Genomic DNA, 25,608 nt, shown 5'->3' on the forward strand with positions numbered 1-25,608 from the left:
TGAAGCATAGTGCCGAGTGAAGAGGAGGTCCTAGGACAACACATATGGTCGCATTTACAGAGAAAAAGAAGTGTGTGTGCACACGCATGCACAAGAGCACACATGCACGCACAGATATTCAGACTCGGAGCGAGCGTCCTGAGCAAGGAGGTGTGCCACACGCTGCCCACCGAGGCTCCTGAGGATAGAGGGGATGAGGGACGGGGGCTTAGCGAGCGAGGACTGTCACCTTCCACTGGCCTAGTGCCTGTTCGTGGAGGCTGTGGTCACAGCATACCCTGGGAGCTGACTGGCGGGAGAGGGCCCAGCCCACCGGTGCTCCGGGCAGGCGCGGTGCAGCCCACTCACCGGCCTTGGCCAGAAGCAGGTTGGCCTCCTGGCTCATGAGGTGTGTGACGCGGTTGTTGATGGCGTCGATGGCCTCCTGCATGGCCTTCACTCGCAGGCGCAGCGCCGCATTCTCCTTCTGCAGCATGGCGTTCTCCCGGAACAGGTCACTGTAGCCCTCGGTGCCGTCCTCCCCCATCACCCTCTTGCCCTGGGAGGAGGGGCGGGCGGAGAGCGGTCAAGAGTGGAGAGCGGTGACGATGCTCTGCCCCAGCTACTGCCCAGGCCTCTCCCTTGCCATAACATCCCTGCCAGGCTCTCCTGCCCTGGTTTCCCGTCTCCAGATGCTCAGAACCCTTACCCCGGCCCGCATGACATCAAAAAGTCCAAATTATGTGACCAGCCCCTCCAGGCCACCACTGCCTCACTCAACCTCCTTTTCTAATGATCACTTTCCTGCCTCCAAAAACACTAACCCAAGGGTCAAAACCCGAAGGGCCCAGGCAGCTGGCATAAATGAGTAGGTTGAGGTGTAAGCGACAGGGGGTGGTAGGGACTGCAGCAAACAAAGTCACACTCAGTCTGAAAGGGGCAGCACTGGGCCACTCCAGCCAACTTGGTAGCATACGTTGTTAGAACTTCAAGTTTCTAAAGAAAATCTGAAACTCCCTAACTTTCAGAAAGGTTGACAACTACGTTGCATACTTTCAAAACAAACGGCAAGTCAAACCAAAACCAACTTGCATGCCAGGTTTGGGCCGGGGGCCCTGGCTGGTGACTTCTGCCTTAGTCATACGGAACAGGACACCTCCCTAGAGGCCCTCGGCTTTCCCACCTCTGTTCCTTTGCACGGGGCTTGTCGGCATCCGAGGATGCCTGTCCCACTTCCTTCTGCTGGTTCCTCATTTGTTCCTCAAAATCCACACAGAAGGCCCCTTCCTCCGAGAGGCCCTCCCTGAGCAACTAGGGCCAGCCCTCTCCCCTGCAGCAGCCCCCCTGCACCCTGGGCCCCTCGCGTGATCCATCAGCTGTCCTCACTCTGTGCTGCAGCCTAGGGGTCTCATCTGGCCCAACACGGCAGATTCAGCAGACGGGAGACCCCCGCACAGAGTGCCTGCCCTGTGCGTGAGATCTGTGTGCGAGTCAGCAGGTGAGCCCCACACTCCACGCCGGGGCTGGCGCACAGTGATGCCCCCGAGCGGTGCGGCCAGGCGGGGAGGGGATGGGCCTGCTCACCGCCTTGTACTCCATCAGCTCCATCTGCAGGCGCGCGATCTCAGCCCGCAGCGCGCTGATCTGCTGGCTGGTCTTGTCCTGGTTCACCACCACCTTGTTCTTGATGTTACGAGCCCGGTTGGCGTACTTGAGTGTGTTCAGCGTCTCCATGAAGTCACGGTCCGAGGGGCTCACGCAGGCGATCATGATGGTCTGGCTGGACGGTGCGGGGGGGGGGGGGTGACAGATGGAGCGAGGGCAGCCCCAGAAGCATCACCTCAGAGCAGACTTCTGCTCCTCAGTGCCCGGAGGCCCCAGGGACCTGGGCAGGCCCCAGGGCAGAACCCGGGAGGTGGGGATCAGGACCACCCGGCCTCGGTGTCCACTCCAACCGTAGTAACCGCGGCGAGGGCGGCTAGTGAGGCGGGGAGGCCGTGCTGTGCCATGGCCAGAACCATGGCCCTGCCTCTCCTGGGCTCCAGCACTTCCTTCAGGACCGTCCCTCCCTGGTGTGCCGACAGGGAAACTGAAGCCCCCCACACTGACCGACGGTCACGGCAAGCCTTCAGGGGCGGGAGAGCCTCCTGTCCGCGGGCCTTCACGCCCCAGTGTCCCATCCCTGTGCCCCAGCAGCCCTCACCCCACTCCTCGCCCCAATGTCGGTCGGGTACCTGTTGCCGCCCAGTGAGTCCTGGAGGAGCCGGGTGAGCTTGGAGTCCCTGTAGGGCACGTGCACCACTTTCTTGCTCTGGTCCCCCAAGGCGCTGATCACGTTGCCCAAGGCCAGCTGCAGGAGACAGACTTGGCTCTCCAGAGGCACTCGGGGAGAGGAGTGGGGACCCCCCATCCCCAAGCTGTCCACACCTGCCTCGCTGACCCCAGCAGCCCTCCAGTCCCCAAGGGTTTAGAGGCAGATGTGATAGTTGGTGAAGTCGGGCACTGGGGCAGGGGGAGGGTGAAGGCCCAGCGGTGACATATGGTGCCCCAAGAAGGCCAGGACAGCTGTGGGCCGTGGGGCCTGGGGAGGGTCCGAGGCTGAGCTGTGCTGGCCAAGGCGTGCCTACCAGGCCACAGTTGATGGAGATGCCCTCCTTGGCCCGCTCGCCGGTGGCCCCCGTCCGCTTTAGCCGCTCCGAGCCGGCCAGGTCCACAAAGTGAAACTTGGCAGTGAGCGTCTCAAACTCACTCGTGGGAGCGGCGCCCTCAGGAAGCCCAGCCATGGCCTCGTTCACCTGAAGGGAAGCCAGCAGGTGACTCCCAGCCCCTGGCAGTGCTGCTGGGGGATTCGGCAGAGCGTCGGGGGGAGGGGGGAGGCCTCGCACACACAGAGCATGGACAGCGAGTGCACGCGTGGTTCTTGGTCAGTCTTCACCATCATGGGGGTATGGCTGCCCCATTGCACAGATGAGGCAACTGAGGCTTCAGAAAAGAGAACCCGGGTGTGCTGGCCCCAGAGCCTGGGCTGTGTCCCCACCCCGCCTCTGGAGATGCACGCAGGCTCCTCACCAGGTCAGGCTGGGCACACACACGCATCTGGCACACGTGGATGGTGAAGATGGCGTGGGAGCGGGAGCTCTGCACATTCATCTGGGTGCTGGCCGTGGTGCGCGACAGGGCGCCCTGCTTCAGGCACTGGATCAGCTGGGGAGGGGGCAGGCATGAGGACCCGGCTGGCCGCGCAGCCCTGCCCCCCGCCCCGGGCGGCTCCCAGGGCGCCCACCTCCTCCTGGGAGCTGACGAGGCGGGAGGTGACGCCCGTGGTGTAGATGCCGCCAGTGGCGTCCTCGTGGATCTTGATGTTGGACCTGCGGTGGCGGGCGTCGGGGTCGCGGGCGCTGTCGAAGAGGTCCAGGATCTCCTCGTTGTAGAGCTGCAGCAGGGAGACGGCTGCTGGACACATGCACGGGGCCCACGGGGCTTTCTGGTATCACATGCCAGCTCGGCTTCGCAGGCGTGGAAACCAAGGCTCTGGGAGGCTAACTGGCCACCCGGGTCCCCTCTGGGCTTGGGTTCTGGGATTTTCCCCTGGACAGGGGTGGGGCAGCCGGTCCCCGTGCAGAACCATCCTGAGAGGAAGCAGCGCTGAGCGCTCGGCCCTGGCAGGGGGTAAGGGCATGAAGGGGACAAGGGGACTGGAGTCCTCGTGGAGTGAGGAGGATGCGACGGGGCCGGGGCAGATCCCGTGATGCTACCAGGTCGGGATGCGGTTCCCGATGAGGGGAGGCAGGGCTGGGAGCAGCACCCCAACCCCATGGTCCCAGGCTGATGGAGAGCGGCCTGTGGCCCGGCCTCTGGGGGGCATCTGGGGACACTACTGGGAGGGGGCCGGCCTCTGGGGGGGTCTGGGGACACCACTGGGGCCGGCCTCTGGGGGGTCTGCGGACACCACTGGGAGGGGGCTCGGCCAGGGGCAGTTGCCCCATTTCAGATGGTCTCTGCCTTGGAGACGCCTGCATTTGAAACTGTTGGCAGGGAAGGTTTCACCTGCTGGAATTTTCACCAGGCGGGGAGCGGGGGCTGGAGGGCTGGAGCGCCTGGGAAGCTGGGTCAGTGGCCAACAAAGCCCTCTGCAGGGAGGGGGCAGGCCATAGCCCTCGGACATCCGAGGCTTTGATGGCCTTAAAGGGACAGAAACACCCCACAGGAAGGGGAAGAGGAAACGGGAGGGGCTGGTACAGATGTGGGGCCTTGGTGTCTGTCTGTCTGTCTTTTGGGACAGACGTACAGCATCATTTAACCCCTTGTGAGTCCCCCCGGCGTGGTTTTCTAGGTACTGGCCTGCTCTTTGGGGCTCTCTATGCAAAAGGATGGAGAAAGGGAAAAACAAAGAGATGAGGACGCTTCTAGAGACACACAGTGCAGGACACACACACACACACACACACACACACACACAGAGGCAGACTCTTCCTCAGAAACAAAAGTCCAGAAGGACAGAGAGAAACCCTCGAGTCTAAAACCAGGTTCCTTAAGGGGGAGGCAGCCCCTCCGCACACCCAGGAGGGAGTGGCGGTGGGACACAGAGACCTGGAGAGCGGGGACCACATCCCTCCCTCGGAGGACCACCCGGTGCAGTCAGGGCACAGGGCACACGGGCAGGAGCCCGGCCTCACACCCGGCACATGCCCCAGGGCCGGGTCTGTGGGCTGAGCTCTTGGATGCTGGGACCTGGAGCTGCCTGGCTCAAGCGTCCCAGAGCAGGAGACTAGGCAAGCCGGGAGCTCACGAGAAGAATCCAGGTCCACTGGCCTTCCGAGAGGTGCTTCGGAGAGCCCCTTGTACAGGCCGGAGGTCCCCTCCTCCCCATCCCCAAGCCCTCAGCTGCCATAATCCCCAGGCTCGGCACCCTGACCTTCTCTCAGACAGAGGCAGGGCCAGTTGCAAAGAGAGGCCCCTCTGGGGGAACTTCCTGTCCTGGGGTCAGAGAAGGCTCAGAGGGTCAGGAAGGACCTCAGCCAGGAAGGGACAGGGCAGGCCACTCTGAGGCTGTGGAGGACCCCTGGAGGCCAGAAGAAGGGGTGAGAACCAGAGTTCTCACTCTGTGCCGGGCTCGTGCTTCCTTGTCATCCCTAAAACCCCAAGGAAATAGGTGTTGTCACTCCCATTCTGCAGAGTGGAGAAATGACCTGCCCAAGGTCACCTGGCTGGGAAGTGTCAGAGCTGCTCAGTCAGGCTGTGAAGAGCTCCTAAAGGCTCTCACTGACTCCAGCCCCATCGGAGCAGGGAAACTCCGGGGTCCCAGCTGGAAGTACTCCAGCTCAGGCTGGGATGTGCCCAGCCGTGGGGAGCTCCTCGCCCACCGAGGCCTCTTCCGCTGTGCCGGCCCGGAGCCCGGCTTCTACAGTCTCGCTGTCCCTGTCCCTCCCCGGCCCACTCATAGGTACCTCCAGGAACTGGGCGCTGACTTTGAACTCGGGCCCAGCCACACCCTGCTCCTGTGCCCGCCGCTTGCGCTCAGCGATGCCCCCAAAGAGGTGGGCGATGGCCCTCGGAATGATGCCCTGCTCCTCCTCCGATGTCGTCACATCGAAGCCAGTGCCCATAGTGTATGTCTTCCCGGCCCCCGTCTGCAAGGATGGAGGGACGGCGTCACCCGGCACCCCTGGGGGCACCAGCGAGCCCAGACCCCGGTTATCTCCCAGCCTGGGTCCCCGCCCGCCCGACCCAAAACCGCACCCTGCGGAGTCCGCCCTGACTGCCAGCCCTCCCGCTGATGCCAGCAGTCAAAACCGCAGCTGCTCCGAGGGCGCTCGGGCTTGGAGTGGCCAGGTAGGCGGGGTGGGGCGGCGTACCTGCCCATAAGCCAGCACCGTGGCATTGTAGCCCTCGAAGCAGCCCTCCACCAGCTTGCTCACGCAGGTGGAGTAGATCTGCTCCTGCCAGGTGTCCAGGTCGAAGACAAAGTCATAGGTGAAGGCCTTGTCCTTCCCCAGGAGAACCTGGGGCTCCCCCGGGGTGACCGAGGTGCAGATGTGACAGCCCTCAATCTTCTCTTTTGACAGCTGAGGCCGGATCCTGCCCGGGGTGGGGAGAGTCCTGGGTCAGGCCCAGCTGCTGGGGGACTGCAGGGCCCTCCTCCCCACCTCTGCCTGCCAACATGCACCCCCCCAGGCCCCTCCTGCCCCGCAAGTGGGAGGGGAAGGAAGGACACTCAGGAGCCCCCTCCCCGAGAATGAGGGCAGCTCGGGAACACTACAGTAACGGCAACAGCAGGAGCAACACCGACACCATCAGAAGCAGCGGCTGCTCACTTTCCAAGTGCTCTGCACGGCGAATCCACGCTGACGGCACTTTACCTAAATGAATTCATGCGTCCTTTACCCGAAACCTGTGAGGTGTGTATTCCTTACCCAGCTTTACAGACGAGAAAACAGAGGCTGAGAGAGTTCACGTGACCTGCCCAAGGCCGGTAACAGAACCTGACCGATCTGACATCAAAGCACACACTCCTGATTGCCTGGGGGGCCCCAGAATTCGGCGTCCCACGGAGCAGGGGAGAGAAGACAGCTGACCCCCTCTGGGGAGGCAGAGCCCAGGACCACAATGGGGAAGGAAGGGCCAGGCCTCCGGGGGCTGCAGGGGTCCTTCAGCTCAGGAGCCCTCTCCCAGAGGCCAGAGGAACATCTCAGGCACAAGCTCTGGCCCCTCTCTGGGAAACAAGGGGGCCAGACCAGGTGCAACCCTGCAGACCTGGTGGAGGTGAAGGTTGGAGCAGGGCGGGGACCTCCAGCAGGGACAACAGCCACAGGAGGGGCCCACATCCCAGACCCTGGGGGCCCCTGTGAAGAGGAAGAGAAGTGGCATCAGGGCGCAGCCATGGACAGGGCCATCTCCCTCCAGCCACCCCAGGCCCCTCTCAAGCAGCCACTGCTGGGGCGAGGTCCCCATGGCAACCGAGTGGGAGTCAGCGAGCATGCGTGCAGGGCCTGGCAGAGAGCACCTCCCAAGGCCTCAAGTAAAGGGGGCTGGGCGCTGGCACTCACACAGCCAGCCCCTCGGGCACTCACAATGAGCCGCTTGTCAGCCTCCCTCTCCCTAAGCCAACATTTACCAAGAGAAGAAAAGAGCGGGAGGCCCAGCGGCAGGCATCCAGGGCCCAGGGGCGCCTCGCCGCAGAGCCGGGCCCTCCCAGCTGCCATCCTGACCCTGTCCCAGGCTGCCCAGCCCCCGAGGCCTGCTCAGAGCCGCAGGCCAGGTGCTCACCTGAGCCTGCTCCCTGCACTCTGCCGGGTGGGGTTAAAGGAGCCGGCGGCGCAGGGTGGTTAGGACACTAGGCCCAGTCCACACCCATGGATGGTGGCCTGGCCTTTCTTCAGAAGCATTTCCCCTTAGGTGTGAGGGGTCTGCACACCACGGAGGCTGCCAGGAACAGACATCCCAGGAGGTTACCACCCTCTCCACCCTATCCAGCTGTTCCGGGCCAGGTGAGAGTTAGAACCCAGCTTCTCAGTCTCCCCCCTCAACTGGCGGCTGGGAAGGGAGCTGGGGAGTCCACCCGTCCTCTCTGAGCCTGCAGACCAGAAACTGCAGATGCGTAAGACGCCAGGGCTGCAGGGCTCCCCCTGGACCACTGGCGGCGGTGGCTGACACACGCCCACGCAGCCACATGCTGAGCGGCGTCTGAGCGCTGATGTGCAAGCCCTCACCCGAGGGGGACGCCGCGGTCCCCACTGTGGGCAAGGGCGCAGACGATGCCCGGCCAGTGGCAGGCAGCAGGGGCGGCAGGGGCGCGAGCCCAGGCACTGCATGTGCCGCCTCCTCAGTGCACCTGTGCTTCTGGGTGGCTGGGGGCAGGGCTCAGCCTGCCAAGGGGAGGTGCGGGCAGCGGCCTCAGAGGGGCCCAGAGACCCAGCAGCTTCACCGACCAGCACCAGCTCCCGGAGACGCCCTCCCGGCTGCGTGGGCTGCTGGCAATGGGATTTCTGGATCCAGTTCAAATACCATTTAATTACATGGGCAGATGGCAATGCTGGCGATTGGAGGAAATCGAATCAGGATCCCCAGAGACAGTGGGAGCAGGCAGTGGGGAACTGTAGTCCTGAGGGTCAGAGCCCGTCGGCAAGGGGCCAGCTTCTGCTCCACCAACCAGCCCCCTCAGAACAAGAGGGCGGGCAGAAGAGAAGACGAGAGAAGGGGGCCCCCCGAGTTTTGGGATCCAGGTGTTGTGGGGTGAGCCAGGCATTCACCCTGAGGCCCTCCGCCCACCCAGCACATCCTGGCATGGGGTCCTCTGGAGTCAGAGAGAGCCAGGCAGCCCCACGCCAGCCCATTCTATGCACCAGCGTGCTTTGCAGGTGCCAATGGGACAGGACTGTGACCCAGAGGATAGGGTACCAGCTGGAGACAGTGGGCATGGGCCCAGGATGAGGCCCTAACTCCCAAAGCCACTGACCTGGACAAGGAGGAGAGTTAGTCCCAGGAATGGGCCCTGATGAGTAACTGGAGATGGCGGTAAAGAGGGTGAAGGCTGCATGAACACATCCCCCGTGCTGCTGTGGGGCTGGGCACCTGCCACAGACCACCTCACTTAAGGGCTGCGATGAGCTGGGGATTTCAAGCCATTGCCCAGAGAGGGAAGTCAAGGCGGTCGGTTACACCGCACAGTAATACAGGCGAGTTGGGCACCAGTTCCTGCTCTCGCTGAGTCTGAAGCTGCGGCTCCACCAGCGGCTCCTGCCCAGGAAACTCAATCCCCAGATCGATAAACAAACTTCCTCCAGAGCAGCGCCGCTGTCAGAGCCCCGGGGAGTCCGGCCACAGCCCATGTGTGCGCCAGGCTGGACTTGGGCGCTGCCTGGCTTTCAGGGGCTGCAGTCCAGCACGGCAGTCATCCTGGGGCTCCTCCTCACCACAGCCGCCCCAGTGGACAAGCCGAAGCCCGGCCCCACAGGCAGGAGACAGGAGGGCTGGGAGATGAAGACGGGCCCTGGAAAAGCCACTGCCCCACCCTCCTGTGGTCCAGGAGCCCCTGCCTCCTCCTGTGCCACCTGGATGATCCCTTTCTAGTGTCAGCTTTCTAAGAACTTCATCACCCTCCCCTCCGCAGCTCCCCTCCGGGCCCTACCCAGAGGGAGGTCACTTCTGCGGGCTGGGCTGCCCGCAGAGCTCAGTGGCAGTTGGCCAGCACCACCCACCCAGACGACAGGAAGGAGGCAGCTTCCCGATACACAGGGTAGTGGGTCGGGTGGCGTGGTGGTACCCCTCCCAGCCCTGGTCCTCCCTGGGGGGGGGGGGGGCAGTCAGGGCCAGAAACCAGGCTCCAGGGTCTTCCAAGTAAACCACAGACGGTAGGAGCTGTGGGCCAGACCCAGGACCAGGGTGAGGAGAGTGAGGCCTTTGCCTCAGGTGCAAAATTTAAGGGAGCAAGAAAAAAACCCAGTCATCAAGATAAATTATGATTTAATGCAATATTTGAAAACTCTAAATTGGCAAAGTGTGCTGCCTGGTTTTGTAAACCCAGTGTCCAGTGTTGTTTCTGTCCAGAGATTCCCCTGAACGTCACCCATGGGCCCCACCCCTCCCAACCTCCCCCCACCCCTTCTCCAGGTCCTGCAGAAGGACTACAGGCCGACAGCCCAGCTCAGAAAGGCCCAGAATCTCCCAGAACAGAGCCCAGTCTATTGGCCACTTGGCAGACAGAGCGGCCGGGGGCGCTCAGAGAAGGGGCCAGAGCTTTTCGGAGGCGGGATCTGGCGCAGGCCCCGCCGAGCTTCCCCTGCTCACTACTGAGCAGGAGCTGCTGCCCGCGGTTAGTGATTTTAACATCCGTCCAGACGCCCGGGGACAGGGGGGCTGCGGGACACACCCCCACACCCGCTCCATGCCGAGGCGGGGGACAGCCTGAGCCCAGGGCTGCGGGAGCGGCTGAGCTCAGCGGTTCCTGGGCTCCCTGGGGAGCCGGGAGGGCAGGGCGGAAGGGGAGGATGGAGGAGACACAGGAGGCAGGCCCTGGGATGCAGAGACGGCCAAAGAGGAAAACCTCCCTCCTTACCCCAAAGGGTTGCCAGCAGGCCGGAGCCCCACCCCCACCACCTCGGGACTTAAGAGGGGAGGATGGAATTTCCCCTCACCCCGCCCAATCCTTCGTGACGTCACACAAAGCCGGCCAATCATCCCCCAGGGCTCCGCCCAGTAACCGTGGGCTGGGGGAGGGGTGGTGGGTGTGGCACAGCCTCCCAGGTAAAATTTGTCCTGCCAATCAGGTGGCTGGCTCCCTCCTTTGGTCCCCGGTTGGCCTGCCCCCAGATCTTTACCCCCAGCTCCTAAGGATGCGGCCCTGGGTTCTTTCCACTTGAAGAAGTCTTACTTTTCCCTGAGAGGTGGCAGGCTGTGACGTTAAAATAATCAAGAACTGCTCCAGAATTCTAGAAAATTCTTACAATTGTGGTGCAAGGTCTGTGATTCTGGACACCCGTCTTTGCTGGTACCTGGAACCCCGTTACACCTCTGCTGACTCAAAGCCCCAGTCAGCAACAGCCCCACACTTCGGGAGCAAGATGCCTCTTTGCTGGGCACCACCCACCACTTGGCACACGTTCGAAGGCGGGTGTCCCCCCCTCGCCCAGCCTTAAAAACGAGGGCTTGGAGGGAAATTCAGTCACTCAGCTCGAGGTCGCATCGCTAATCAGCACACGGTCTTCTAGGGAGACCGCCCTACCAGCCCTGGGCCTGAAGCTTCGGTGCAGGAGCGCCCTGCAGAACCGGCCTGCGAGCAGCCACTCGCCTGTGAGTGCTGTCGCTCTGGGGACTTCCAGGCTGGGAGACACCCTTGCAGGCACCACATCGAAGGCTTTAAGAAGAACCACAGGCCCGGACTAGAATCTCCCCTCAGATGGCCAAGATAACCAAGTAACTAGCCCCTTCCGAAGAAGCCCCGGAGACATAAGCCCGTTGCCCTGTCTCATCTCAGGGTGGGCGTGCTGCCCGCAAGGCCGCCCAGGTCCCAAGACCTCCTCTCTTCACACCAGTGCACAGCCTGCATGCCTGGCTCCGACCACGGGGCAGAGGGGCAGACTGGGCCTGGGCTTCTGTAAATCTCTGTCATGGAATTTGTGTGTGTGTGTACAGTATATGTGTGTGGCTGGGGACACCGAGAGGCACCCCATGACCTCCTGTCTGCCTGGCACACCAAGTCACTCAGCCACGTGTGACCTGCTGGGGACCAGCTCTTCCCCATCAGTGACAGAGCCAGACCAAAGTGCAACTCAGCTACAGAGGGAGGATTCAGATAAGCTCACAGAAGGAACTTCCTGCTGGAAAGACTGAAGCCCGGGAGTCTGTGGAGTCTTGCTCGTCAGGAATCACGGTGGCTGACAGCAGCCAGGCCTTGCCTGATAAGGTGGATGCCGAATATCTTTAGAGAAGCTGTGCGTGGAGCTTGCTGAGACACGTGAACACATGTCATGCGGAATGATGCCTGCTTCACTGAGGCTCCGACCAGAGAACGGGAACAAACCCAAAGTCACACGATCCTAGTGCTGGAGGTGGAATTCAAACCAAGCCTGATGGTGCCCAGTCTCGCCGCGTCCTCTAAGCAGCCCTGGGACTGGAGAGAGGTCGGCGCTGGAGAAAGACGATCCTGCCGACAGCTGCCAGCAGGGCCACGCACTGTCTGCTGGGGAAGCATGTTCCCACTTTGGAGCGAAGGAAGCCGAGGCCTGGGGCAGGGGAGCAGGGGCTGAGGACCCAGGCACGGAGCACACGCTCTCCTCCGCGCAGAGCGAGGATGTCTGCGTACTTTAACGTGCATCCTTTCCCCCCCCTCCCCCCCCCCCCGTGGCAGCCTGCCAGCTCCAAAACCCCTGCTCTCTCAGGGGAGTCTGGCTCCCAGACCCAGGGCTTTAGCTGACTTAGTGCGGAGAAAGTATCTTCCCGTGGAGGCCACTCCTCTCTGAAGCAGGGTGATGAGGTCCAGTCTGGGGTTTTGGCCCTTTCAGCTGCAGGGGTGTGGTGCTCAGAGCCACCCAAGCCGCCTGGCAACCAGAGGGGCTTGGTGTCCTCCAATCAGACCTCATACTGGCCTCCCAGCCCCTCCCCCAGCCCAGCTCTCCTGCCTGCAGGGAAAAGACTGGCTTTGAACCCCTAAACAAGAAGGCTTTGTATGGGGGGGGGGATTCAAAGAGTAGGGGTTTATGAGGCCCTGGCAGGCCTGACGAAAGAGGTCTACCAGCCCTCGCTGCCTGTTGTGTCCCTGCACACGTTCCCAGAGCACAGGAAGGGGTGAGGACGCTTGGAGGGAACCTACAGGGAGCTTGGGGTTCAGGACCCTGCCCCCTCCCTCCTCAAGGGTGTCCTTGACCTCTCGCAGTTCATCCCACTGTCCTGGTCAGTGACTTCTGAGGAATGCCCTGGACATAAGTCTGACAGGGGAGGGTCCAAGAGTCTTGTCCACGCCCTCTCCCCCCTGCCCCTGGGCCTCAGGGCCTCAGCTGGGCCCGGGGAGCCCCAGGGAGGAAGCATCCCACCCCTGAGCAGAGGGGTGGGTGGCAGAGCTGGAGCTGGGGACCCCCAGCCTGCTGTCGGCCACACGGGCTGGGATGTGAGCTGCGGCGGGTCTGACTCCTGGTCTGGGCCTGGGAAGAGGGCATTCCCAGCTCAGCAAAGCCAGCTCAGCTGTTCTCCGGCATCACTCCTGCCACCCACCTTCCCCCTGGGGCATCTGGCAGGGGTTTCCCATGACCTCCCGGGAGACGCTGCAGAGCCCCAAGCTGTGCCGCATCGGCATCTGGAGGGGGACAGCTCAGAGGAGACTGGGCCCTGGGGACGAGCCGCTGCGGAGGAACGCACAGCAACAGGCGCCTGGCCTGCGGGCTGGCTGTGGGGGCCTGAGCCCCCCCCCCCCGCCTAGCGGGCCCTGGCCCAGGCCCTCTGCCAGGCTTTCCTCTGCGCCCCTGAACTCCAGCCTCAGGAAGGACCAGTCCAGCCTAGAGAAAGGACAGGCAACTCTGATGGCAGCTTCCACCAGGGATGGCAGAGGGAGAGGGACTCAGGTGTCTGGGGATGGGGGACTGGGCACGCCATCCCTTCCACACCCAGAGCAGCCAGAGCGGGGACAGGGAGGGCAGAACACTGCAGCCGACAGTGCAGCCACCTGCCGTGGGCTCCGCTGCCCCCTCCTGCTGGGACAGAGGGGCCATGGCTGACCGGCCCCAGCCCGCTCCCCCCCCCTGGCAGGGAAGCCTCCTCTCCTCCGCCCCCAGCAGCCTCTCAGGGACCCTGCTTCCTCCCAACAGTCTGGAGGGTAAAATGAGAGAAGACCTAGGACACTTGGTGGGGGCAGGGGGAGCGAGAGGAGACTCGGCTGTCCCAGAACTTCCCGAGAGCGGGGCAAGGCAGCACTCGGGCAGGGAGAGGAATCCCAGAGACAGCTGCACAGACCTCAGGAAAGGGGAGCACGTGGGCACAGGCAGCCCCACAAAGAAGGCCCAGACCCCTCCCTCGCCACATCGGTACGGCCCGGGTGCCTCTCCAGCGCCCTCCCATGGTCACAGTCACAGTCACTGTGTGTAGCAGCATCTGAGGAAACGGGGGCACATGGACGCACAGCAAAGGGCAGCTGAAGGAGGAGCCGTGCTTGAAGTGACAAGGGCCCCGGGTTCAAGTTGAGACTCCTCCGTTTACTGCTGTGAACGTGTGCCCATCTCTACCAGGGGAATGACACCTGTACCTTGCGGGCCCCTGTGGGCTGAGTGGGGTAACACAGTGTGGCGCCCACACTCAGCGAGTGTGCGGGAGACGAGGGTGCTCGGCCCCTCTGAGCTCAGCATCCCTCCATCACAGAGTGCATTCTGCAGTCCACCCATCCACCCACCCACCCACCTACTCACCCACCTATCCATCTACCCATCCACCCATCCACCCACTCACCCATCCATCCACCCATCCATCCATCAATCCACCCACTCACCCATCCACTCATCTACCCACTCACCCATCCACCCACTCACCCAACCATCCACCCATCTATCCATCTATCCACCCAGGGCTTGAGGTGAACTCTTCTTTTTACCTAACAGTCACAATGGCTTAATCCAGAAAGACACCTCCTAGGTTTCCTGTGATTTTGGACTTATTTTTAAAACAGTTTACTCATACTCTGCTCTTCAAGGTCATATGCCTTAAATGGCATCCCAACCGCTGCTCTCCACAAATGAAAGATGGGAACAAGCCCGCTATTCCCACTCTACAGCGGGTAAAACTGAGGCCCAGAAGGAGAAATGGACAAAGGTGCCATGACCCTGCCAGCGATGTGCTTGGTCAGTCCCCACCCTGCCCGATGCCCCCAGAGCTGCAAGAATGAGGATGCCAGGCACATGTCACCTCTGCCACTTCCTCAGCCCCTGCCCCACCCCCGCTACGAGGTCTTCAAAAGCTAAGAGCCAATCAGGCGGCTGGCTAGGTGGGGTTGGGGGACGGTTTCCGGGGCCTGTGGTTACCACTCAGCTTCCTGGTGATGACATAAGCCCTATTTCTGCCGCTGGAGGCCGCCCCTAAGACTCTCAGATCTCCACCGCCCCCCCGGAGGCCCTGCCTGGGCCTCAGTGTCCCAGTTCTGTGAATTGGACAACATGTGACACTGAGGGCACTGGTTGGCTCTGACTGCCCTTGGGCTCTGTCAGAGCAGAGGGCACTCTGCAGGCACCACATCCCCACCCTCACTCAGTCTTTTCTGTCTTTGTCCTGAGCCACTAATCCTCTTGATTCAAAATTTAGACAGACATTGACCAAGACTTCAGAGGAGCCTGGGGGAACTGGGGGCATCACTGCAGCTGGACAACCCAGCCTGGCGGCAGAGAACAGGGGCACCATCTCACACTGTCCCTGGGCCCCTGACGGGTGTCCCCCCTCCCCTTTCCAGCCGCTGCCAGACCCTGGTAGCGTCCAGGGATGGATGTGGGGCCAGCAGAGCCCCTCCCCCTCCCCGGCAGATTAAGGAAGGAAGCTTAAGGAAACCAGGCAGAGATAAGGGGGAGGGGGTTAGGCCACAGTGAGTGCTCCCCTCATGCTGTGGGCCTGGAGCTGGGGGCTTGAAAGGGTCTTAAATAAATGCACCACGTGACTTGGCTTCCTTCCCCAATCTCAACTTTGCCAACTTGCATTTCTTAACCACCACCCCCTTCCCCTTCTCCCCCCCACTGGTCAGGCCTGTGTTTCTGCAGCCTGGGGCAAGTCAGCCTCAGCTCCCCCCAGCGTGCCCCGCCCCGACACCCCAGGTAGAGGCCAGCTCTAGGGCAGCCTCGGCCCAGGCTGCTGAGAGTCCTTATGCACAGGGGACTAATGGATAAAGGGCTCACAGGGCAGGCTGGAGGGCCTGGCCTGGGACTCTCTCAGGGCAGAGTTCAGGGGTAGACACCAGACTCCGGGAAGGCCCGGGTGGGGCTTTGGGGGTCTGCTCACATCTAGAACATCTCCCCTTCTCCCATGGCCCCAGGTGCTGAAAGTTCCCTCCTCTGGCTTTCCCCCAGCTTTGATCCTCACCCTGAGGTGATGCCAGGGCCAAGAGCCCGGGGCCTGGCTCTGCTTACCTAGTCTGAAGCCCCCAGACCCACACACACTAACACACACATACACACTCACACATACACTCACACACCCTCACACTCAGGCACACTCACACACCCCGCCAGACCAAGTCTGTCTCATGCCCAGCCTCCCAGTCCCAAGAGTCAGGCCAAGGGCTCACCATGGGTTATTCTCATGGGGACTCGGCTAGATGTAAGAAAGGACTTCCAGAAAGTCGTGAAGACGGCTGACCGTGCTGCTGGGCTAGCTCTTGGCAACTCCAAACCCTCGGCTCTTCCCAGCACTGCACCTCCCTTCTCCCGCCCACCCCCCCGGTCCTCAAAGTGGGACAAGTGATTTCTGGGGGGGTGGGGATGCAGGGTGAAAGGGGGTCCCAAAGCATGGAGAACTCTCCCCTGTAGCCTCTCGCTGGCACCGTCTCTCCCGTCCCAGTGCCAGCCCTAGTCCAGTCCTGTCCTCAGCTCTCTGATTGGAAACTGGGTCCTCTCCAGGCATTGTCTGCCTTCCACAGCCGGCTGCCCATTGAGGTCTGGCGTGTGTGGGCTGGGCGCTCGTGCAGGGCAGGAGGGGAGGAGTGGGCAGAGCCCTGAAGCCCCTGAAGGCCTGGCTCTTCCCATGCTCAGACCTCCCCACCCCTCGGTCCAGATGAGCACCCTGAGACAGAGTGGAGGCATCAGGATGCCATGGGGCAATCTTGTGGGAGCAGTGGTGACACTGGGCACCCAAAGAACTGGGAGCAGTGGGCAGGCACAATGCCCTCTGGGTGGGAAGGCTCCCGGAGCCTTCCAGTGGTGGTAGTGATGGGAACAGAACGCCCACTCTTCCTCACTTTGCGAAGTGTCAAGGCTGTGGGCTTTCCACGCCTTACCACGCCCCAGTCTAGTCTGGGGGCCCTGATGGAGGTGGGGGAGGGGGGCTTTGTCTGGCTATCTCCAATAAGATGGAGTCTAAAGGAAAGCCCCCTGGGAGGGGCACCCTAGGCCCCCTCCTTCCCAGACCTTGTTCAGTTTCCCTTTTATGAGGGGCCTGGACTCAATCTGCAGCAGCTGCCTTATTTACATTTCTCACTCCCACCCCATAACACACCTTGCTGCCCTGTCGACCTCAGCGGGATCCTGCAGCAAAGTCGCCCCGGCAGCAGCCTGGCCCCGCCCTGGCCGGCCCACCCAGCACCTGTGGGGCTTCTCTTTGTCTCTGGCTGTTCAGGGCCAGCAAGTCTGTGCCCCAGGATGCTCTGAGTGCAGCCGGGGGTGCAGAGGGCACGGCGTCTCATTCTCTTTCCCTCAACCCCAGGGCTGTGATCAGCAGTCCACTGATCCTCTCCGACCTGCAAAGGGCTGGCCAGGTGTTGGGGGGAGGTGGGGGGACACCTGCCTGGGGCAGGAAGGGAGAAGCTCTTCTATAGTCATCTCTGAGAGGCTGCCCCGGCATCCTGGAATCTGGGTCACCTACAAACCAGGGAATCTAGAGATCTGTCTCAGACCCCGCCTAGACGCAGACCCAGACCCCCACCCCCATCACACAGAGATGGATGACATCCACCTTGCCTGCCCTAGTGACCAGTCCCAGATTGGCACTCTCCCATCAACAGACCCTCTCAAAGAGAAACATCCAAATCAAAACCGGGGAGAGGTGGCACCGTGTGGCGGACTCCCACGCAGCACAAAGAACACAGTGTCTCCCACCCTGCACCTCTGTGTGCCCTGTCCTTTGCCCACCTCACTTTGCCAGGATGTCCCTTCAAGTCCCAGGTAAGTCCATGCGACCCTCGCAGCTCAGCTGTCTAAGGCCTGAGAACAGGGCATCAGTGTCACAGCCTCCTGCCCTCTCAGGGGTAGAATCTCAGGTACACCCCATCCTCCCTCCTCAGCCTCAGCCCCAGCCCCTCCCGGGACAGGCCCCGCAGGGTTCTCTCCAAAGCCGCTGACTCCCCACGGAGGGCCAATGCCCCTCCCAGCCGTTCCATTCGTCCTCACTCGATCTTTGTCTGCGGAACCGGCCCCAGGCAACGTGCTGCCTCCCCAGCTGGACCAAGAGCACAGAACCAGTGGGCTAGGGTGGATGCGGGGAAATTTCCCCCATCCAACATGCCCGCAAGAGACAGCAGCCCGTGGGGAAGCGAAGAGGAAACAGACGCTCCAGCCTGGGCCAGGGCTGGGTGTGAAATACCGGATTTCCTTGTTTATTCGATTTTCTGATCATTAAGGGCTCCCAAGAGGGACCCGAAATTACCACCCAAACAAAGCCACCTCCAGCCGCCCGCGGGGCCGCCAATCCCTGCAGGGATCCAGCCAGCACGCGGCGCCCTCCAGCCTGGCCCGCCCGACCTCCGCGGGCGCGGGCCTTGAGTCGAGCAGCGTCTCAGGACCCCCGGACCCCCGCCCCACGCGAGACAAAGCCGAGCCCTCCGCGCACGCGCCCCGCCGCCCGTCCTACCTGATGGCCACCTTGACGCAGCAGTCCCCCTGGCCAGCCATGGTGCTCCGGCGCCGGGTCCCGCGTCGTTCAGGGGCGGGGGTCTGGGGGCCAATGCCCCGGGCGGTGGCTGCGGCTGCGGGAGGCCGGGACGCGGGCGTTGCGGGCGGAGGCTGCGGCGGCTGGAGGTGACATGCTCGCGGGCGGCCGGCGGAGGGCTCACCCGCGATCGGGGGAAGCCCCCCGGGCCCGGGCCCGCGCGCCCCCTCGCGCCATCGGGCAGCGGCGCGGAGCCAGCTGACAGCCCGCGGCGCGACCGGCTCCCCACAGCGCGGCACCCGCGCGCGCACCTCCGGCCCCGCCGCGCCTCCAGCCGCAGCGCGAACAAAGGGGGCGGGGGCCGGCCCGGCTCAGGCCCCGCCCCCGTCAGCCCTCGAGCCCGCCCCGCCCAGGCTCCACCAATTGAAGGCCGGAGCCGGTAACAGGGGCGGGGCGGGGGCCTTTAAAGGGACCCCTCGGCCCTTCCACGCGGTCGTTGCGGGGTCGGCGGAACCGCCTCTGTGGGCGAGGGGACGCGAGCCAGGGAGCTGACCGCGCCGGAGCCTCGGCCCCCAGGCCGCAGACTCAGCCTCTGTGGGACCCCCATTCATAAATGCGGAAGACGGGACACAGAGAAGGGAACTACCAAGGTCACACAGGAGTTAGTGGCTCAGCGTGGGTAAGAACCCAGGTCTCCCGGCCCAGCGCTGCTCTGCACAGCGTCCCACAGCGACTGGCGGTTTGTATTCTGAACGTGCGGGGAATGCCTCCCTTCTGCATTGAGTCCAGGGAATTTGCCAACCTTTATTGAGGGGGATTCTTGCTAAGTGTCTAACTAGAACTCCCTCCACCCACACCCTGCAGCATTTTAAAGTTCATCTTTAGGTTGGTTCCTGGCCAGGCTCCTAGCCCAGATGGCCCCTCCTTCCTGCAAGACCACAGAGGCTCCAGTGACCTTTATGACCCACAGATGACCCCCTCCCCGGGCCTGGCTTACACTCTACTTGTTGTGGCCGTGGGGGCAGAGGGTCAGTGTGGGAGGCCTGAGCTGCCCCAGGGAGACAGGGAACAAAGGAGGCACTCAGCTCTGGGCACCTGGTAGAGGCTGGGGGGCAGGTGGACGGGGAAGGGGGCGGGGAGGGCAGCTGCCTTTGGAAGGGTATAAAGGACAATCAGAGTCCTGGTGACTTGAAACGGGACAGTGATGGAGGAGACCAGTAACGTGGGACGTCTCAATTGGCCTTTCCTCTGCGCCCAGCCCCTCCCCCTGCCCCCAGCTCCCAACATTGGGGTCATTCATGGGGCCCCTCACCAGCTGCCATCCCCTCCCTCACTTCTACCAGCTCCCTCCTCTGGAAAGAGCCCAAGAAGAGGACCCAGCTGCAGCTCCAGATGTGGAAGGACTTCTCTGGGGGAGTGGGGGGAGGGGAGTATGACTCCAGGCTTCTTGCATCACCCTCAGATGATGAAACCATGTCAGAGATTTGGGCAAGATGTGGGCTCGGGCCTGAGGATATGTCTTTGGTGCCATCCTCTTCCCTTTCCCTCCCCCCTGCCACAGATAACTGCTCCATCCATAGCCCAGATTCCAGTTTGTGGTCAAACCAAAACCAAAGATAATTTCAAGGGCAAATTTCAGGGGCAAATCATCACCACTCCATCCCCTCCCCTCCATTTTGCTGGAAAACAGCAGCATGGCCATCAGTGCTCCAGGGTGGAGGAGGGGCGGGGGCTGGGGTAGGTCCTGGGGGCACCCTGCACCCTTCACTGGCATCTAAACCTGGAGGAAGTTCTCTCTAGGAAGGTCACCCCTCCAGGGGCTGGAGTCCAGCAGAGTGTTGAGGAGTCAGGCCCTGGACATTCTCTTCCATTTTCCAACCAAAATAAGGTAGGGAGGAGCTAGCGTGTGTGGGCCCTCTGCGCGAACAAGGTGCTTTACGGGCACATTCTCACTTCATTCTCCTGACCTTGTGAGCTAGGCTTTACTCTTTTTCAGGTTTGCTGTTGGGTAAATGGAGTCTTGCCCAACACATGAGCAGCAGAGCCAGGACTTGAACTCATGCATCTGGTTCCAGACTCCCCATGCAGCCTCCAAGCAGCTGCCCAGGGAAAGGGAGCTGGGCTGGCCCAGGCTTGTGCTCCAGACTTAGTCCTCCCCGATGATAAAGTTGCACTTTGCAAAACTGCTCCTCTGGGTTTCTCTGGGCCCAACTCTGGCTTCCTGCCTCCAGGAGATCCCCTCTGACTTCCGAGAGTAGGTGACCCTTCTGACTCATAGCGTCACTGCTGGGAAGTGGCGCCAGAGCCCTGCCCCCGCCACCCCCCTCCCTCCAGGTCACAGGGTATTGAGCCAGGAGGAGCAGGGAGGCACATGGGCTGGAAACTTGGGCCTCCTAGAGATCAGGGTCTCAAGGCAGCTCCCCCCGGGACACCAGGGAGCAGCCAGGCAGCTGGGTGTCTAGACCCTGTCTCCTGGGCGCTGCTGGGGGAGGAGGTCAGGCGGGGACCCTGTGGTAGTAAAGAGGCTTAAACTGCAGCTGGGGGAGACTTAATCAGAGGGTCAGGGAAGGCCTAGGAGGGCACCCGCCCTCTTCGGGGTATGTCCAGCCTCAGCCCAGCCCTGCTTCCCCCTCAGGTGTGTTCCCACCTCCCTCCACCCATTTCCTCCCCGCTGCTTTTCCTCTTTCTATCCCTCTTTTCCAAACCCCAGCGTTTCTCCACATCGGCTGCCTGTATGCATATCCCCTTCCCCGCGCGCGCACACACACGCACACACACACACAGACACACACACACACAGACACACGCTCATACACATGCGATACTCCATGTTTGGCCCTGAGCCCCTTCTTGGACTGGAGTTTGAGCCTCATGTCTTCTCCTGAGCTGAGCCCCACCCCCCTAGCCCAGGCATCTTGGGCCTCCATCTTCTCTCCTGATGGGAGCGGTGGGCATCTGAGCAGATGGGAACCTGCGGGCTGCAGGGGCCCCTCTACGCAGCAGGAAGCACCCACGCCACAGTGGTGAAAATCCTCAGCTGGGGGGGGGGTGGTGGTGTGGAGTGGGCAGCCATCTGGCCCAGATCTCTCAGGCTCAGCCTAGCTCTCAACAGCAACCCTGCAGTAAGAAATCAGAACGCCTAAGAGAAACCCTTAGGCTCTAGAAACGTGCCCAGGGGTGGCCTGAACTTGAGTCCTGTCCCGTGGTTCTTTGAAATTAGCAGCAGGCTCTGGCATTGGGAGGAAATGTCTAAGAGCTGACATGAGTTCTAGGGGTGGGGAGGGCAAAGTCCTGGGCCCCTAGCCCCAGCCCCCAGCCCTGCCCAGCAGCTGTGCCTGGTTCCTGGGAGAATAGACACTGGTCCTCCCTGCTGGCAGACAGCCCAGCCCACCTGGAGACAGAGCCTGGTCCTGGCCACCAGCAGGAGCTCAGCACCCCAGAGAAGGCCTACTGGGGACAGGCACTGAGACCTTAGCTCAGTGGGGGCTCAGCCTGACTTCCTCTGTTACAGTAGGAGACAGACTTAGCCATAGAGGAAACCAGAATTTGTTATAAATAGCAAAAAAAGAGAAAGAACTGCTGTGGATTACAAATACTCTGTCAGTCTTTGAAAACAAAACAAAACAAAACAAGCTATTTTTGGTTTCAAATGTCAGTGAGGGCTTAATGTGCCACAGAACCTCAGACACGGGGTCTCCGTCCATGCTGCTTCTCACACAGCGTCAGGGCCACGGCGGGAGCAGCGGCCGCGGGAGCAGCGGCCACGGTGGGAGCAGCGGCCACGGGAGCCCTCAGGTCATCTAGTTCGACAGCTTCATTTTCAGGTGCGGAAACTGAGGCCTAGAGAAGTGGGGGAACTTGTCCAAAGCTGCACAAAAAGCCGGTGAGCAGGCACAGACAGTCCCAGAGAGGGCAGTTCCCATGATAGCGCGGTAGGACCCAAAGGCTGAACATCGGAGCCGGGGCTGTGTGTGTGTCAGGTTTGCATCAAGTGAAGTCTGTGCAAAGTGACAGAAGACAGCCTGGAAGCCAGAGTGTGGTGACCCGAGTCACGGAGATCTGGGTTCAGATTCCGGATCTGCCGCTCAAAGCCATGTGAGGACTCCCACCCCTGGAACGAAGTCAGTCACACCCACCTGTTCTCAGGGCTGCGATGAGGTGGGAACAGGGGAAGCTGTCCCGAGCACCCAGCACACGACTGCGCACAAGATGGAAACGCATTTCCTTCATTTCCTATGGCTTCTCCACCCCTTCTTCTGAGCCCCCACCTCTGACTGGGCAGAGGGCAGATTTGTCATCAAGACCTTAGGGGACAGGAAGGCTGAGAAGAGTGTGAGTGAGGCTGGGGGCAGGGGTGTGGCGATGAGGTCTCCTGCCTCAGCATCGTGGTTGATGGGGGGCGGGTGGAGTGTCTCCAGCCTCCGCTGGCTGCGGGGAAGTGTTTGCCGAGGCAGGAGGGCCCCGGCGGGCTGGACCCCTGCAGAGCGTGGCCCCCTCACCACACGCAGCCACGCTGATATGTTTGGAGGCGTCTCTGAGCCATGTCTCACTCAGCTCAGAGCTGCCCTGTGCCAAGGTTGTTTCAACCCTCACAATGGCCTGTGAGGCAAATACCGTTATTGTCTTCATTTTGCAGAAGAGGAAATGGGCTCAGAGGTCCCTTGGCTGGCGTGGTGGTCATTAGTGCTTCCACCAAGTATTTCCCAACCCTCTGCCTCTGGCACAAGGCTGGCCGACGTGTCCTCACTCCCATGTTAGGTGTGGCCCTGTGACTCCGATTGACCAGTGAAACGTGGGCAGGACCCAAGTGTGTTACTCGGAGGCGGAAGCTCCCCGCAGCCCGGCCCCTCACCCAAGTTCACGTTGTCTGTAGACTGTGCGTGAGAAATAAACTTTGATTGTGCTAAGCCGCCAAGGTCGTGAGCTTGTATGTCGTCTTGGCGTAGCCCACTCTCCCCAAGCTGATGCTCGAGTGCGGCGCAGAGCCAGAGTTCCGGTCTGTAAAGATGCCGAAGGGCCCAGGGCCTGCCAGGACTCATGGAAGCCTCTCTGGGCTTTTGGTCTCAGGGCTGCTTGGAGCCCTGTGGGCAGGTGGAAGCGGGCGGTGGCCCCACCTGCCTCCACCCCCCATGATGTCTGCGGACTGCTGGGCCCTGGGGACACGTCCCCCTTCTGGCCGGCTGTGCTGAGCCGTCCCTTGGGGCCCTCAGGAATCACCAAGAAGCACTTAGAAAAACCCCGAGGGCCTTCGGGGCCACTGCCCGTTGCCTGCCGATGAGACGGGAGGGTGTCAGGACACACCTATGCTAACCCCAACTCGAAGCCTGGCCCCGGGCACTCAGCTAGTCCCCTGTGAAACAGGGCCACTACCGAGGGTCCAGTGACTGCCGAGACCCCAGACAAAGCCAGTTTGGTACTGCATCTGTCTTCCCAGAGCCACATGCAGAAAACAACAGCTGCCGTGTCCAAGCATGGTGCCGGTGCTGGGCTGAGTGCTTCAGGCCAGGGTGTCACGAACCTCCAGGAGGTAGGGAGTTACCATCCCCTTTAAACAGGTCCTACCACAAGTGGCTGAGCGGGGTTTGAACCCGAACAAGAGGTTTCCTGCCTCCTGTGTCGGGTCACAGTAAAGGAAAAGTGTGGATGGGCCTTGGCAGCTGCTGAGCTGGGACCGTGAGCCGAGGGCCCTCAGAAGCCACCTGCTGCACAGGGCTACATGACGGCTGGACGTGGACGGTCGGAGCAGCGTTTCATGGCCCCGAACTGGAAACGGTCCAAATGTCCATCAGCAGATGAAGGAATAAACTCTGGGGTATCGCACAATGGACGCTACTCAGCATAGAAGGGGCAGGACCAGGGGTACACGATACGGTGTGGATGAGCCGCAGAGTAACTGTGCCGAGGGGAGGACGCCGGGCCTGGAGCACACGCTGTGAGTCCACTGGCGGGAAAGTCCACAAAATATGAACTGAGCTACCTAGCTGTGATGTCAGAGCGTGTGCCGCTGGAGGCCTGGTGGGGGGAGGGGCTGTGAACAGAGTTGAGGGCAGAGGAGGGGTGACCAGTGAGCACTGGGAAATCGTGGGGGAGACAGAACCGTTATCTGGATGGTGCTGACAGCTCCACAGGTGTATGCATCTTTGAAAAACAGCCCAGTTGTGTGCTTTGACTATGTGCCGTGTATTAGAAGCTAATTATCACTCAACAAACTGAAAAAAAGGTCACTTGCTCCAATTTCTTTGCTCAAATGGAGGTGTGGAGCGGCTGGTGACTTATCCTGGGCCACTAGGACAATCACCTGGAGTCCTGGCCACCTGAAGGGCAGCTGAGCCCTCTGCCCTGCCCCATGTGGCCTGGTACTCACTTAGGGTCCCCCTCCCCCAGAAGGGGGGCAGTGGTGGAGAATTAGCAGCACAGAGAGGGGCATACAGAAGGAGTGGGGGACACCAGCCAGGAGCCACACTGGGGGAGCCAGAGAAGAGGTGAAGCCACAGGCCTGGGGACCGGGAGAGGAAGCACAGTGCGAAGGAGACCCTCCCCGACCTGCGCAGGCTGGGAGGTCGCCCACCGGCCAGGAGGAGCCTCCCGTCCGTCCATCCGGCTTCAGAAGCCACCCTGCTCTGCCCATCCCTCTCGTTAACACAGAACCCCACCCGCCAGGAGCTATCGATTTCCAGCCCCCTAGGATGCAGCATTTCCTTGGATTTTGATAGATACTCGCTTCAGCTGCAGAGCAAACTGCCAGCAGAGGCACATTTAACACCTTCCAAAACCGGAGGCGCTGGAGACTGGGGGGGGGGGGGCTCACACAGGATTAACCTCTCAAGTGCCGGCTAGCCGCAAATGCAGCCAGACTGAGGATTTCGTGGACAGTCTTGAATGCCAGCCCCCCAGGCCGTGTGTGTGCTGAGTCTCCGGGAAAGATTTTAGGGAAACTTCAAAGGCCCTTTGACCGTGACAGCCTGCACCAGCCCAAGCTGAAATTGTCTCTTGAAAAATTAATCTGTGTCCTCGTATTCCTGACCCTTGTAAGAGATGACAGTGGAGAGCTTTTGCCTTGAGGGGAATCAGGGACTAGGGAGAGTGTGGAGAAGCCCGAGAGCACGTTCTTCCTCTTTGACTTCAGAGCTGGGTTGGAGGGTCCAGAGAGAAGGTGGGCGCTGGGTGGAGAAGTTCGAAGTCACAACCCGAATTAGCAAGAACAGGATGGGAAGGAGGCCCAGGTCTGTCTCCCACCCCCTACTCCAGACCCATGAGCGTCCCTTGGGCTGGCAGAGGAGAGAGGAGATGGGGGGCTCGGTCTGGGAAGCAGGAAGACCAGGCATGGGGGGCCCTGGAAAGAGAAGAGAGGCCTCCAGGAGAGACAGCCTCAGCGTGGCTGGTGCTGGGGCGGCAGACTCTCCTCATGGTCACTGCAGGGCACCTCCGCCTCCCCTCTCAGAGGAAGCCCTTCAGTGATGACACTCAGCTGTGGCCTGTACTCGGCCCCAAAACAACCCTGACCGGATGCCCACCTTATGAGCCCCTCTCTGGACCAATGTGTCCGATCAGGGCAATCAGGACACGTATAAACGGCCCCCAGAGAGGAGG

The 25,608-nt window shown here is 61.6% G+C and overlaps 1 protein-coding gene and 1 long non-coding RNA gene across 10 annotated transcripts in view; one reads left to right on the plus strand and one right to left on the minus strand.

Moving 5' to 3' along the window:
- KIF21B (kinesin family member 21B) overlaps positions 1-18,324 on the minus strand; it is a 42,380-nt gene extending 24,056 nt beyond the window's left edge. For 8 of the 9 annotated variants that reach the window (XR_010377200.1, XM_031438874.2, XM_031438873.2 and 5 more), the window contains exons 1-9: positions 18,001-18,324; positions 5,835-6,057; positions 5,427-5,609; positions 3,263-3,412; positions 3,049-3,183; positions 2,607-2,774; positions 2,214-2,329; positions 1,564-1,759; positions 349-538 (exon numbers count right to left, since the gene is read on the minus strand). Coding sequence is in view for 8 of the 9 variants with exons in the window: in XM_031438874.2 (XP_031294734.1) it covers positions 349-538; positions 1,564-1,759; positions 2,214-2,329; positions 2,607-2,774; positions 3,049-3,183; positions 3,263-3,412; positions 5,427-5,609; positions 5,835-6,057; positions 18,001-18,041 (1,402 nt within the window). In the remaining variant the exon portion in view is untranslated. The remainder of the gene's footprint in view (positions 1-348; positions 539-1,563; positions 1,760-2,213; positions 2,330-2,606; positions 2,775-3,048; positions 3,184-3,262; positions 3,413-5,426; positions 5,610-5,834; positions 6,058-18,000) is intronic. The other variant, XM_064477310.1, reaches the window with a different exon arrangement.
- A 202-nt stretch (positions 18,325-18,526) lies between these two features.
- Positions 18,527-22,933, plus strand: LOC135318809 (uncharacterized). The gene is made up of 2 exons (XR_010377201.1): positions 18,527-18,757; positions 20,015-22,933. It is a non-coding gene; the product is annotated as an uncharacterized LOC135318809 (long non-coding RNA).
- The last annotated feature ends 2,675 nt before the right edge of the window (positions 22,934-25,608 follow it).

The sequence above is a fragment of the Camelus dromedarius genome, chromosome 21, assembly GCF_036321535.1.
Source record: "Camelus dromedarius isolate mCamDro1 chromosome 21, mCamDro1.pat, whole genome shotgun sequence".
In the NCBI taxonomy this organism is placed as follows: Eukaryota; Metazoa; Chordata; class Mammalia; order Artiodactyla; family Camelidae; genus Camelus; species Camelus dromedarius.